Source organism: Triticum dicoccoides, chromosome 2B (assembly GCF_002162155.2).
Source record: "Triticum dicoccoides isolate Atlit2015 ecotype Zavitan chromosome 2B, WEW_v2.0, whole genome shotgun sequence".
NCBI classification, from domain to species: Eukaryota; Viridiplantae; Streptophyta; class Magnoliopsida; order Poales; family Poaceae; genus Triticum; species Triticum dicoccoides.
Window position 1 is genome coordinate 12,732,307 of NC_041383.1, and position 14,630 is coordinate 12,746,936.

The 14,630-nt window shown below is 44.5% G+C and overlaps 1 protein-coding gene across 3 annotated transcripts; it reads right to left on the reverse strand.

Annotated features, from left to right (window-relative positions):
* Positions 1 to 7,645: 7,645 nt before the first annotated feature.
* Positions 7,646 to 13,525, reverse strand: LOC119361748 (disease resistance protein RGA4-like). Of its 3 annotated transcripts, none has more exons than XM_037626890.1 (3): positions 12,594 to 13,525; positions 11,974 to 12,099; positions 7,646 to 10,255 (listed from the first exon to the last, which is right to left on the reverse strand). In XM_037626890.1, the coding sequence occupies exons 1-3, from the start codon at positions 13,361 to 13,363 to the stop codon at positions 9,637 to 9,639; spliced, it is 1,515 nt and encodes a 504-aa protein (XP_037482787.1). In that variant the 5' UTR covers positions 13,364 to 13,525; the 3' UTR covers positions 7,646 to 9,636. The 3 variants fall into 3 exon arrangements, with proteins under 3 accessions (XP_037482787.1, XP_037482784.1, XP_037482786.1); XM_037626887.1 differs by having other exon boundaries at positions 12,594 to 13,515; XM_037626889.1 differs by having other exon boundaries at positions 7,646 to 10,410; positions 12,594 to 13,515.
* Positions 13,526 to 14,630: the final 1,105 nt, after the last annotated feature.

A 14,630-nucleotide genomic window follows, 5' to 3' on the forward strand; every position in this document is an offset into this window, starting at 1 on the left:
GAGGCGCGGCGAGGCGGGGTCGGGGGAGACGGCGGCGAGGCGGGGTCGGGGGAGACGACGGCGAGGCGGGGTCGGGGGAGACGGCGGCGAGGCGGGGTCGGGGGAGACGGCGACGAGGCGGGGTCGGGGGAGACGACGGCGAGGCGGAGGCTACGAGGAATAGTAGAGGAGAATTGGGGGAGGAAGCAGAGGAGAGGGAATCAGGCCGCGCGGGGGGTTAGGTGAAAATAGCTTTAACAGTAGCGTGGGGAGGCAAAACGCGCTGCTGCTAAAATCCGTAGTAGTAGCGCTGTTCGCAGAAGGGCGCTACTACTATACCTAGCACGTCGGGAACGATGTGGCAATTATAGTAGTAGCGCGTTCTGTTCCTGCCGCGCTACTGCTAAGCGGGTAACAGTAGCGCGGTTCTGGCAGACACGCTACTGCTAAGTAGCAGTAGCGCCTCATTTTAACGAGCGCTACTGGTAACATTCTGCGTATAAGGTTTTCCCTAGTAGTGTTTTTACAACACAAATAAAGATTTACTATTTTTCAAAACAAGAAAAATTAAAAATGTGGAAGTGGCGACTTGGGCTAGCCTTGGGTGGCAGATTAAGCCATGAACCAATCTTTAGCAATGTTGTGTCTGTTTTAATCAATGACGACAATCCCCCTTCATCATAAAATGTGCCACTTAATTGAGCCTAGAAGACCACTTTTGTTCGGTTACGAATATCACATAATTTAGACGAATCAAAAACGTTTCTAAGAATTTCATGACAAATTCAGCATAGATCAGTGAATTCCTTGTAGTAGGAGTGATGCCATTGCATGCGGTCTCCTCCATGTTGAATAGCTATCTCATGACATCTTCTCCCCTCCCGTCACCGATTCATGAGCCACACAGGATCTTCCCACGCACCATCCACCCTTGGTCCCCACTACCCCTTCTTGTACCCACGAGCCAGCAGCAAGCTCTGTAGCCACTATGCATAGCCCTGCAGCTTGTTTCACCGCCTCTTCACATGATGGCACTCCTAAGCCCCTCCTCGCGCCACCTCTGAAACTCCTTGTACGTGCGTTTGCGAGGGATAAGGGAAGGCAAAGGAAAAAATTTGAAAAAAATACACGTTAATGGATAGACTTTAGTGTTAGTAACATGGGTTACTACCGAACTAGAATATTTTTTTAATGGTTGTAGAAGGGGGGCAGAGCATCTCCAACGGGCCCTCAAATCCATCCCTAATAGGGTGTTACGGGGGCTGCCCTAGCTTTTGGATTACCAATACCAAAGGAGCTGATTTTGCATATCCTAATAATTGCCACTTCATTCCGCATTTGTGTACTATATTCAACAATATTTCTTTTACCACAATAACCCAACTAATTGCATTTCCAGCTGCACATAATTCAATAACATTTCAGATTCGTGATTTTAAAATTAAATTCAAAAATCAAATTCATATTAAAACATAATATATGGTCAAAATGCACATAATCTAAATTAAACATTGCAAAGTTTACTCCCTATGCATGGCCAGCCTGCTTGTTCCGACAAACTACCAAATGACTTGGCATAAAACCACCATGGCAGGGCCTCTTGGTGGTCATAATCTCAGCAGACAACATCGTTGAAATACATCGTCATGGTCCAACAATGAATCATCAGGAAAACTCAACAAGCAATCTCATACGCACAAAGCTATATTGGCAACTAGATTGACATTCAACACACGTCACCCCTTGATTGTGTCAATGAAAAATATCCCAAACGCTAGAGGCATTTCATCGAGCACCTTGATAGCATAGAGGAACTCGGGCTCCGGGCTGATCCATGGGGCTTGCTGTAGTGGTGGCGCATAGGTCAATGCGACATAACTATGCCCGAGGTTGGGCAGCATGGCGAGCTCAGGGTATCATGGCGAGTAAGGAGGGGCAGGGGTGCTAGATCTCAGTCCAGTGCAGCTCATGTGACATGGCATGGGTGTTGTGGATGGTGGCGACGCTTTTACAACCATCTTGCATGGGTGAAAATTTCATTGATCACTATGGAACTTTGGGGCAGAGTCTATCTACGGGGGCTTGTCGGAACACAAAAATCTTCAAGGGTATCTCTAATGTAATATAAGTAGTTTTTAGGCTGGGCCGGGTTTGAGGCCGGGCATACAAAAATCCCAACCTTCAATAACCAACTTCAGCCCGTCCCTAAGCCTGAGAATTATAGTAATACAAGCACAAGCCTAGCCTGATGAAAAGGCTGAAACCCAAGGCCCAGCCTGAAAGCCCGAAAATTCTACTTAGACAGACCAAAACATCTCACGCGACGCATACATGTCCTTCTCATCGATTTTATTAGGGCATCTTCAGCCGGTTTATTTGTTAGTTTGTTGATAAAATCTGACATGTCATCAGTCAACAACTTATTATACAACTACACTCCAATAGAGTGTATCTAGTTTGTCCAATAGAAGATGGGATAGTAAATAAGGGCAACTCTAATGGTTATAAGATAATTGTTGGTAGACTTTGGGTTGTTGGTTCATGTACATACAACTTTGCTCTCACTCCTCATTTATAGTATGCCACATCACAGAAAATCTTAGAGAAGTGCATATTTCAACCTTAAACTCTTGCCTTAGTCTAATATACAACCCTGATCTACGAAACCGACTAAGAATCAACCTCGAACTCTTCAAACTGACAAGAATTCAACCCTACTCTCCTCACACCCTGATTTTGAACCTTTTGACCGAGTTTGACCTGTTGACCATCAAGTCAGCAAGCCACATCAGCGCAAACTCTGACAACAACAAAAAAATCATAGTTTCTAGAAAGAAATCTGTAAAATCAAGAAAACAATTCTAATCATTCTGGAAAAGTTTCAGATTTTTTTGCTTTTACAGATTTTTGCTTCTAATCAAGACTGTATTTTTTTGCTTCTAATCAAGACTGTATTTACGCACACAATCTCACGCGATTCCTCATCGCTTATCGGTATTCTTAAGTTCCTGGCTCAAAGTGTACAGCTAGCTGGCACTCCTGGTTGGCTAGCTACTGCAGCATGAATAAACAGAATAACATGTATGTTGACTTGACTGTGAACTCGATAAATTGCTCTGTGGTTACTCTAAGGTAGCAGTGCCATGCTCTTCAGTGCCGGTGATCACTTTGTTCAGAATTGGGTGTTGTCATGCCGCTTTGCCATGTCCTAGCTCAATATTATGCAATTAGGCTTTGATCTTACCTTGTTTTATTGTCATTACTGATTTTACGTATATATCTACAGTTGTTGCATTTCTAGGTCTGGTCATTAATAATGGCTGAAGGGCCGTTGGACTTCTGGATTAATTGGGGGAGCCAGATCGGGGTTCTCTTGAGCCTCACCTTCCAGGTCATCCTCCATCTCTTCGCCAATGTACGTCGTCGTAGTAGCTCAGCTATGCTGAGGGTTCCCCTCTGGCTGGCGTACCAGCTTTCTGACATGACGGCGATATATGCTGCCGGCCAGCTCCTATACAGCAGCAACACACCGCAAGACCACCAGCTCATTGCCTTGTGGGCGCCATTCCTCCTGCTGCACCTTGGTGGCCCGGACAACATCACCGCCTATGCCCTCGAGGATAGCAAGCTTTGGAAGCGTCACTTGCTGATCCTTGCGGTGCAGGTTGCGGGAGCCGGATATGTCCTCTATAAGTACATCGCCGGCAGCTGGATCTTGCTCACACTGGCTGCCATCTTGATACTCGTTATTGGTGTTGCAAAGTATGGGGAGAGGACATGGGCACTCCGGGCGGCCAACTTCAGCATTCTTCAGAGCTCAATCAAGGCAACAAAGGAAAAATGCAAAACAAAGAGCTCTCTGATGACAAGCAAAGAAGAAACCAAATCAAAGAGCTCTCTCAAGGTACCAAGACGTGACCAATATTTTTATCAAGAATGGTACAACGACTTGCCAGACGAGCTCATCCTACAGCGTGCTCATTCTCTTTTTCATATTTGCAAGCGTGGGATAGTTGATTCAGTGGTCGAGATAGATGTCGCAGGTACCCCGAGTAAGGTAACAATCCAGGAACTTAAGAATGACCATGAGAAAATGTGGAGGGTGATGGAGATGGAACTCTCCCTCATGTATGATATTCTGTACACCAAGGCAAACGTGATCCACTCTTGGTTTGGCTACTGCATCCGTACCATCTCGCCGCTCACTGTCATTGCCTCACTCATGTTGTTCAGGTTGAGCAACAAAGATAGTTACAGCCGAGTTGACATTGCCATCACGTACACCTTGTTGGGTGGTGCCTTGGTCCTAGAGACGAAATCGCTCCTCGGTGCACTAGGGTCGAGCTGGGCGCTTGGCTTCTTGTGCGCCACACGATTGGATTGGCTCCGGCATTCATCTCTGTGCACCGGAAGATGGTATCGGTTACGGCGCACACTTCTTTCTCTTCGCAGGTCCTGGCCTGGCAAGATGATTATGACAGGAGGCTCAAGGAGGTGGTCAGGCATCATAGGTCAGCATAACATGTTGCGGTTTCGTGCTGGACAGGTGGATCCTATGAGTCACCGACTCGAAAATCTGTTCATGGTGCTTGGACTCGGTGAGTGGTGGGATAGGAGGTACTACTCGTGCACTGTCGTTGTCCCGAAGAATGTCATGAAGTGTGCACAGAAGGTGGGCAGGTGGTCACAAGATGATATAAACACAATGGGCGTGCTCAGGCATAAATGGGGTGAAGCAGCACTGGATAACAGAGTGTACCATGAGCTGTACAAGGAATTGGAAAAGTATCACGGAGTTGAATTCCATGAGAGCATCATCTGCTGGCACATTGCCACCGATTTGATCCTCGCAAGGGTGGAAAAGGAAAAGGGACATTTTGCAGCTGATAGCAGTGCGCAGATAGTCAGGGCACTGTCCAACTACATGATGTTCCTCCTCGTGAACAGCCCCTACATGCTACCAGGCCTTCCTCAAAATTGGCTGTACAAGCAAACCTGCAACAATCTGGACAAGATATGCGATGACTATAATCTTGTCGGCTCTCTGGGCGACAACTTGTGGACTGTGCTCAAGAAATTGCTCGGATTGCATCATCACAGGGTATTGGAATCTTCTGGGCTTGAGAAGAAGCTCGCTGACGTCATACTGGAGTTACCGAAGGGACATGCAGGCTCTGGCTCTGAAACTCCTCGACTCTTGTATGCACGCCGTATTGCTGTTCTAATACTTGAGAATGAGGTAGTAGATGATAAGGTGCGTCTGCTGCGAGATCTGTGGATCGACTTCCTAGCCTACGCAGCCAACCGGTGCATTAGGGAGTCACATGCCAAGAAGCTTAGCACCGGTGGTGAGCTCATGACCATCGTGTGGCTTATTTTGGAACACCTCTGCTATTTAAAAGAAGACCCAAACAAGGAGGGAAGCCATGTATAATTCGGTGAATCGACAAAGAAGGCACAATAAAGGGTCAGGACCATGCGTAGTTTCACTCTACTGATGTGTTCTGTGCTCCAGAAATACTTTCACTTTTTGTAGTATGTATCTTGTAAGCATCTCTCTCTTCAATTCAGCATCCAACTTTAGTTGTTACCTTGTTTGTGTCTTCTTATGGAGAATACTTTGGAGCACAAAACGCCCATCAGCGTCTTAGTTAGGAGCAATGATTCAGTGAACAAATTGTGTTGGGTATCTGTACAGGGTTTTTGACGGAGCGATGATCCGCGACCAAAACTATGAAGAAGTTCAAAAATGGATTCAGGTCCCTAGGTCCGAGCTGTGGGCACTAGTATCTACATATTAGTTGTGTGATTCATTGCTCTCCTGTATGTATTAGTTAAGCTGTTGCATGCTGGTGTTAACAGGGTGAAAGTACAGCATGAAAGAAACTGGAGATCACAACAGTCATCGATAGTGCACTCACAGCAGCAGAAATCACCTTGCCATTGATTTTGGGTCATGGTTTGGTAGGGGGGACAGGGATTATGCACTCACAGGCAGTATATATTTTTGTTTTGTTTTCTTTGACAATGGTCTGTGATCAGAATTATATATGTAGGCCCAAATAGATGCAGCTGTGGAGGCTTGAGCTGTGCTCAGTGTATCTGCATGTTAGTTGAGCATCCTTGATTACTAATTCTACTCAACAGGGTACATGTTATCACTATGTGTATCTCACAACTTGCTTGCTTGAAATCCCTTTTATTTCGTTGCAGCAGAGGGGCGCATGCGAGGAAGCTCGGCAGCGGCGGACCCGGTCCTCTCCGCCGATGGCCGTTCTCCGGCTTTATGTAGAACGCCAGCGGCAGACCTGGATCTAGCCTGGCCTGGAAAAAAACACTGGCCAACCGCATTCCTAGCAACATCAGAAGGATCTAGAGGTTTGTTTGGTAGTACAGCACCGTAGTGGGCTCTGCTCATCTGCCTCTGTTTTTCACTTTTAGTTGCTTCACAAAAAACTTTCAGAAGAACCTCTTCTGATGGCCTAGTGCGCATATTGTTTCAGCTCAAGAAAACTGGCTATTTTTTTTTCTGAAGAAAATTGTTAGCTCTCTGAACTTAAAGCGCATTGGTGCTGCTCTCATCTTGCAGGACAGAGCACTGAAGGGCTTGCAGAAATCATATTTATATGCTATTATCAGTTTCAGAGGTGCGGGGCTAATATTTTAGCCCTTTTGTCTGGACTTTTTTTGTCCGGGTAACAGGACTTCTAGACCATATAATAAACCAATGAGTAAACACAACTTGCTGAAGATATTTTTGGTTGAGTGAACTTTTCTTGGAAATGTGCAACTGTTTATCTTCAATATTTTTGGTTGAGTGGTGGCTACCAGGTTATGGATTCAATTGTCTGAGACACTTTAACGTCACATGTGTGCTAGATATGGGACACTACAGTAGCACGCTCTTTTGTCAGTGAGGAAACACAGCCAGCAGTTCTAATTACTAATTATTCTGCTGCAGTGACATTGAGTTTCGGCGAATACAGTGGACTTGGATTAACTGGGTCTAGCAAAGGGTCATGCCAAATTTTGCCAAGGAGATGGGGGCTTATGTACAAGGGTTCTATCTTGCTATTGCACTTGGGGGGAAGTTGAAATTCCATTCCTGGAGATTTCTGAAGGTACGTAGACTGCACCGCTGCTGAAAATTAATCGTAAAACTGAGAAAGGCTGAATCTTTTTTTTTTTTTTTGCGAATGAGAAAGGCTGAATCTGAGAACAGAGATGAAGAAGTCTTGCTTTTAGTCTCAAGGTATGTTTTGATGCCATCTTTTCAGTCTTAGTGTCGGTCTTCCAGGATAACGGTATTGCAGTTACATGATCAAGTAGGAGCACAGGAAATAAAAAAAGAGGGCGAGGGTAACAACACATCGAGCTGGCACACAGTCGATCGGTTGGCGCCACCTCGATAGCTGCAGAAGGAGACCATTATCTTGAATGCGACATAGGTGAGCAGAGAAAAGCAAGGGAAGCAAAACAAAATTGTAAAGGTAGGTCGAAATGTGATGACCTCCACATGAGCGACATGCTGGTGGTGACTGGTGACATATGGGATGAGCATCTTTAACCGTTTGTGATGAACATATCTTTAGTAGTGATTATTCATCTGGAGAGTAGATCACGCAAATTTTGTAAAATTACTTCTGCACAAATTCTTGAAACAATCTTCAAACATAATGGTTCTCCATAGAGATGTCTAGCACACTAGTTTATTCAACTGCATACAATATGACATCAACAATGAAATAGTTGGCTTAGGGAGTGAATGTACAATCTTCCCACGAATTCGGATTAGGAAAGACATACAACAATAACAAATGCATACGCAATTTGGATAAGGTAAATGCAACAACATGACCAAGCTTAATACGACCAGCAACAAACTTTAGGAGAGAAACTTGAAGAGTAAATATGAACTGAAGTGTCATTTTGGTGCATCGGCGCATCAAACTGAAATTATTCTTCATGTTGGTGGCACACAGTTTTGCCTCATCTCTTGCGTGAAGCGGAGGATGTTCATTACTGGCTTTGGGTCACAGCCTCGGAAGAAGTTCCCTTGCATGTGCTTTCGGCGAAATAAACCCTTGGCCTTTCAGGATGACTCTCTGAAGCTGCTTTCCAGCTGCGCCTTTCTTCATAATTCAGATTAGCATACAGATACACTTCGCGAAGATTACGGAAGTGTTTGATGATTGTTGGGCGCGGCAGATTACCATCTTTCACAGAAAAGCAAATGCGCCGCAGGCTTGGAAATTGCTTATTTTGCAGGTCGAGGAGACTTAAGTCATCTTCACGCAGCTTTAGATAAAACAGGTCGGGCAATTCACTTAGAGCGTATGCAATATTCTCCCCAGACAGACCTGTAGATGAAAGGCACAACCTCTCAATACCAGCAATCTCTGTGACAAATTGAAGAGGGAATTTTGTCAGCTTGCCACAAAGTTTGAGCGAGGAAAGCTTGTTGCGGCATTTGTCATATCCTTCTCGGATATTCTGATGGTTTTGCATCATCTCAGTTTCATTTCTGGAACAGGCATCCTCAGAGTCAGAGGGGGCACCTTGTTTGGGCTCTTGTATTTCTTCTGTCTGCTGCTCTTGGATATTGTCTTTGATATTCGTGATTTGATTGCTCGTACTGCCACCATCAGTGCCGAGACATGGATTTGCTTCTTCATCTTGTTCTAATTGAGCCCCTTGGGTATTGTCTTGAATGTTCACAATTTCTTCGACCTCTTCTGTTTGAGGATCTTGTAGGTTTAGGAAATTCAAGGATTGTTGTGGTTCTTGTATGCAGTCTGAGAAGTCAACTGATAGTGCCCTACCAACCTTGCCCATATACGTCTTTCTAACGAATTCCTTGATGCCTTCTGTTAGATGCTCCAAGTTTCTCGTATCAGCGGCGGGATGGATCCATATTTTCACCTTATTCAATTGCCGCATATGACCTATGACTATCAGTTGCGGAAATGCTTCGCTCTTGCCGGTGGTGAATCCTCCAAGGGTATCCAACTTACATTTATTCCTCACGAACCTTTTCAGCTTTTCCATTCCGAATATGCAGTCCCATTTGGACAACCGAACTTTCCCAAGAAGGTGCGTTAAACTGGGGAGCCCCAAGACTTGCATGTACACTGTCACTACATTGGTTCTGCTTAGATCGAGTGTTTCCAACAGTTTAAGCTGCGCTATTTTCCTTGGAACCCGAACAATACTGTCCCCGAGGCTCAGATATTTCAGCAGCAACAGGTCACATATAGTTTGAAGATGTTTTCCTTTCATACCAGCACATTCTTTCAAATCCAACACCCGAAGTATTTTATACTTGGCAAGAACCCCTTTGTTCCCAAACAAACCATTGGCAAGATCCTTTGTAACTTCTGGCTTCTCAGTGCCGAATACCGCCAGAGTATGGAGATGGGATAAATCATCGGGCAATCTCTCTTCTGCAATCCCAGTTTCTGTAGCATGGATAGAAAGCCGGCGGACATATCCCTTTCGTTCAAACCCATTGTCCATCACATCAGAGAGCACTGCCATGAATTCCTCAGACTTAGATCTGTGGAAAATGTACTCGTACATTAGACTAGAAGCTTTGCATCCCTTCACGTCACCCCGCGTGCTCACTTCCATGGGCTGAATGATACTTCGGTCGATGAGTCACTCAATGTGCTCTTCTAAATTAAATTCCTTCCTGTCAACATTGTGTTTCATTCCTTCAGCCAGCCATCGCCTTATTAGAGAATTCTTCCTGACATGATGATTTGGTGGGAACATGCTGAAATAGAGCAAGCAATCAATGAGGGTAGGAGGTACGTTAGTGCCAGATAGACCAGCGCAGGTGCTGGCTAGCACCCGTTGCATTTTCTGTAACGTGCTTGTTTCGTCATGTTTTATGTCACAAAGCTTCTTCCAGGCTTCTGTACATGCTTTATTGTCCAGTTCAGTTCCACTCAAAACTTTTGCAGTGCTGATCAGAGCAAGAGGAAGGCCGTCACATTTCTCCAGAAGTGACTTCAGTGAACTTAACTGCCCCATCTCCGATGGCTTTTTGCATTTCCCTTCATCAAATTCTCTGAAGAACAGCTCTTCCCAGTGGACTTTATTAAGTGTACTCATAGGATACAAATGGTTGTTTGGAGATGCCCAGCTTGTTGCTATGCTCTGAATGGTTGTCGTGACGATAACCCTGCTGTGCACATCACCAAGACCCTTTAAAACAGATGCTATCGCTATTTCGCTCCTATTCTCTTGGATGTCCACAATTATAATCAAAAACCTGTAAGAGACAAATTTAGGAACAGATAAGTACGTACTACCTCTGGAGCATTTGAACTGCATAAATGTCTTGTATTATGGTACGGACGGAGTAGATCCATTCTGCTCTACAGCCACAGTGTCGTGGCCGCTCCCACAACCACAAGACTACTCCTTCTGTCTCAAAATATAAGACGTTTCTTAGTCTCAACAGAGGAAGTATTAGATTCATTCTGAAAAGGGAAGGTTGAGTATTAAGTTTGAAGAGAAATTGTTTGCAAGTGAAGGGAAAAAAAGTCCATCATTATACACAGTCTCCTCTTCCCCTCCCACTTTCTCTCCAATGTAGCTCGAGGAGGGGAAGTTTCATATAACTAGATTTTAATGGTCCATATTTCATATAGCTAGAAGGAATTTTGGTGACTTGTTTTATAACCAGGTAGTTTTTTTGGAGGTATCACTACTGGAATTACACCTATGCCGAGTGCCGGAAACACTCGGCAGAGGGCCAAAAGTACTCGGCAACGTCTTTGCCGAGATTTGTTCTCGGTAAAGAGTACCCGACGCACATCTCACAGGCAAACAGAACTCTACCGAGAACCAATCGTCCGGTACTCGGCAAAATAAAGCATCTTCACGGGCTACATACGAAGACTGTGGTTGCCATGTGGCGTCGACTTATGGCTGTCGGCAAATTACAATGGGCACAAAGCCACCACGTGCCCATCACCTGACAGGCGGGACCCAACACTAATGTCGAGGCTTGTCTTTGCGGAAGTCCCTCTCGGCAGAACAAACGTATGGGAAACTGCCACGTGTCCGTCACCTGACAGGTGGGGCTGACGGACTAAGCCGAGTCCGGCCTTTGCCAAGAGTTATTCTCGGCAAAACAAACAAATAGAAAACTGTCACGTGTCCACCACCTGACAGGCGGGACCCCAAGATTAATGTCGAGCCTACTCTTTGCCGAGATGTGCTCTCGGCAAAAACGACGAATAGGAAACTGCCACGTGTCCCTCGCCGCCTGATAGGCGGGCTCCGCAGAGTAAGCCAAGTCTAGACTTTGCCGAGAGCCTATGTTGGCAAAACAAACGAATAGAAAACTGCCACGTGTGCCATCTTTGCAGAGAGCTGCATCTGTGCAAAGGTTATACTAGTTTGCCGAGACGAGATCTCAGCTCTCTCGGTAAAGATATCAGAGTCTATAGGTCACTCGGCAAAGAGCCAAGCACTCGGCGTACGGGGAAATTCCAGTAGTATATAATGATGTAATTTGAAAAAAAAAATCTACAATACCTATAACTCGCATGATCAAATCTTAGCTGAAAATTTTACAAAGGAAAATGGAAAAAATTCAAAATCTATCAGGCGCAAACGGATTAATCTACTACTCCCACCATTCCTAAATTATAGATTGTTCTAGCTTTCTTCTGATTTAGCTGTATATAGACGTAATTTTGATGTATTTGTTCACTCATTTTACTTCGTATGTAGTTCATATTGAAATGTCCAAAACATGTTACATTTGTGAACGGAGAGAGTAGTTGTTTCTTAGAAAAATGGCAGATGTAACAATCAAAGGGGTTTGTTATGACACTCCTAGTAAAAATTAAACGTTCCCTGTCCGTTTTCTGATCCAGATGGCTAGATAGTAGTGTATGGCTACATGGGGTCAATCTGTTCATTGAGAAAAAAGAACATGCGATGGTATGCATGAAGAAGTATAGAGAAGCTAATCACCGTTCATTCTTGAGGGATGATCTGAGACGTTCGCTAGTACTTGGTTGTGTGGCTTGACCATGACCAGGCTCGCCATTTTGTCGTGTCACTCCATCAATCTGGACTTTCTTGCCCTTGTCGTTCACACTAGTTACAAAGAAAAATGGGAAAACCAACCCCAGTTTCCGCAAAAAATAAATAAGGTGAGATAGTAAAAATCGCATAAAAACAAAAAATATTGCAGCGCGAATTGCATGGACTAATCTAATCATTTCTTGAAACATGGCTATCAAAGGAGTTTAATAGGCAGACTCCTAGTAAAAAGTAACAATATGCTGTCTGTTACTACGCTGTCTGCTCTGCCTATGTGAATGAGAATGGATTTTTGGTACCCGACGGCTAGACGGAAATGATAGAGTGATATTACATATACCTTGGGGTTCAGCTATTTATTTTGTAATTGAGTTCACCGAAAACACAAGAAACATGATGGTACGTAATACTTCCTCCGATCCATAATAAGTGTTGTAGTTTTGAGATAAGGTTAAACTAACTTTAGTTCCGTACTACGACATTTATTTTGGACGGGAGGCAGTAGTATATGTATGAAGAAAACAAATCAGTATAGAAAAGCTAATCACCTTTGCTCGCCATTTTGTGGTATCTCTTCATCATTAGCACTAGTCCCGGGTACTTGCTTGAGTATCTCCTCGACAACTTGGTCATGGCTCTTTCCCGCGGCCTCGACGCGAGCGCGCACCCTGAACTGCGCGCACACATCTTCATGGAAGTAAACTTTGTCGGCAAGGAGAGTCTTACCCAAGCCACCGAAGCCAGAGATGGAGATCACCTTGAGCTGCTTACTTTCCGGTTCGCTATCCGATTTCTTCACCAGGTCCAGAAGTTCCTTGATTGGACCGTCCATGTCCACCGGATCAGCACAGGACGGTTTTACAACTCGGAAGCCACCTCCAGAATATGATTGCCCATGTCCAGAAGCTCCATTACTTGCTTCTTTTCTTGAGGTCGTTGTTTCCCCTCCGGTGGATTTCCCTGGACCCTTATAATCCACTTCCAGTTTTTCGGATCTTTCCTTGAGACGAGGAATCTTTCTAAGAAGCTCTGCACGCGTTCTTGTCGCCTCCGCGATATGGCAGCTGTCTATGCAGTCCTCCATTTCATTTGCCATGCGTCTCAGATCTGCAATATGCTCATCCAGGGTTCCCCCAATATCGCTGAAACGTTCGCTTATGGCGCGGTATTCTCGAATCTTCCCCAGGATATGCTTATGCTGCAGCTTCAAGGAATCGACTGCATCTCGAAGATCTGGCTTTTGCCAAAAGCATGCCCACCAGATCTTCGGCAGGATGAAGGTCGTGACGGAGCCGAGTGAGGCCCCATAGCTAGCCATCTCGATCTCGCCTTCCTTGGGTACTTCTTCTTAGATTAGCTAGTTTGCTTGGCAAAGTGGGCTTTGGTGTGTCGCCGGAGGTGATAGGAACAAGCTTTGGATAGCGAGGAGCAAAGGCAACATATGAGCCGGCCGTGTTCAGGTCTCAGGCGCGCGCACACACACTCTCTCTCTCTCTCTTATCTTCTCACCTCTCTCCCAGCGTGAAGGCCCTCCACACACTCTCCCCCTCTCCCCCTCTCCCCGTATTATTTGGGGATAGGATAGGACCCATGCGCAATGTATGGATTAGATTGCATACGTTGTCATACAAAAAAAAACTCCCTCCCCCCAAAAAAATACAAAAAAACTACAGAAAATTGAAACTATTTACTCATATGTTAATGGCTAACGTCACAGTTATCATCTTGCAGAAACTGATAATACTTGACTACGACTTGTAGATATTTGTGCAGTGCAGGTTGTAGTACTGTCTAAGAGGTACTCCCTCTGTCCGGTAGTAGGTGTACATCTAGAAAATGGATGACATATTAATTCTCTCTCCTCTTATTAGTCTCCACCAATTAAATTAAAGGAGAAGAATTAGGATTGGGGGGTTGATGCGGGGGAGAAGAATGGGATTGTAGGATAGAGTGGGGGCAGCGATTACTAGGGGTTGATTGCATTTATTAACCGTAGAAGAAGTGTAGATGTACACTTTTTCTGGGAAAATTTTGTATGCTAGATGCACACTTATAACCGGACAGAGGGAGTAAATACATTGGGAGTTACAGAACTTGCACACAACTTGTAAAATACGTTACTCGCAATTACTTTCTTTTTATAAAATACGTGATTGCAGTCATCTAACTTGTCGTCTTATTCCAATACGCTCATATTTTCCGTATGCCGGTATGCGGGCGTATCTGATGCCCGCGTGGCGTACGAGCATGACAAAGGCTCACTGCCAGTGGCTGATAATAGTGGCGGAATCAGCTTTTTTTTGGCAGAAAACACCCTTATATTTTATTTATTTATTTAATTTTATTTCTTAGAGATAAATAGATATAAGAGTGCTATATATTAAAAAAATAGGTTCTTGCAAAAAAACACTTGTTTTATAGCTGGCATTGGGACAAATAATTTTGAAACTAGACAACAACAAAAATGGCATAATAACCGACAATTTTTTTTTTCGGTTGATCCCTTTATAGCATAAAATCTCATCAAAGTACAAACATAAATTAGAAACATCCATCAATATAGTTTTGGATAGAACAAACTAACA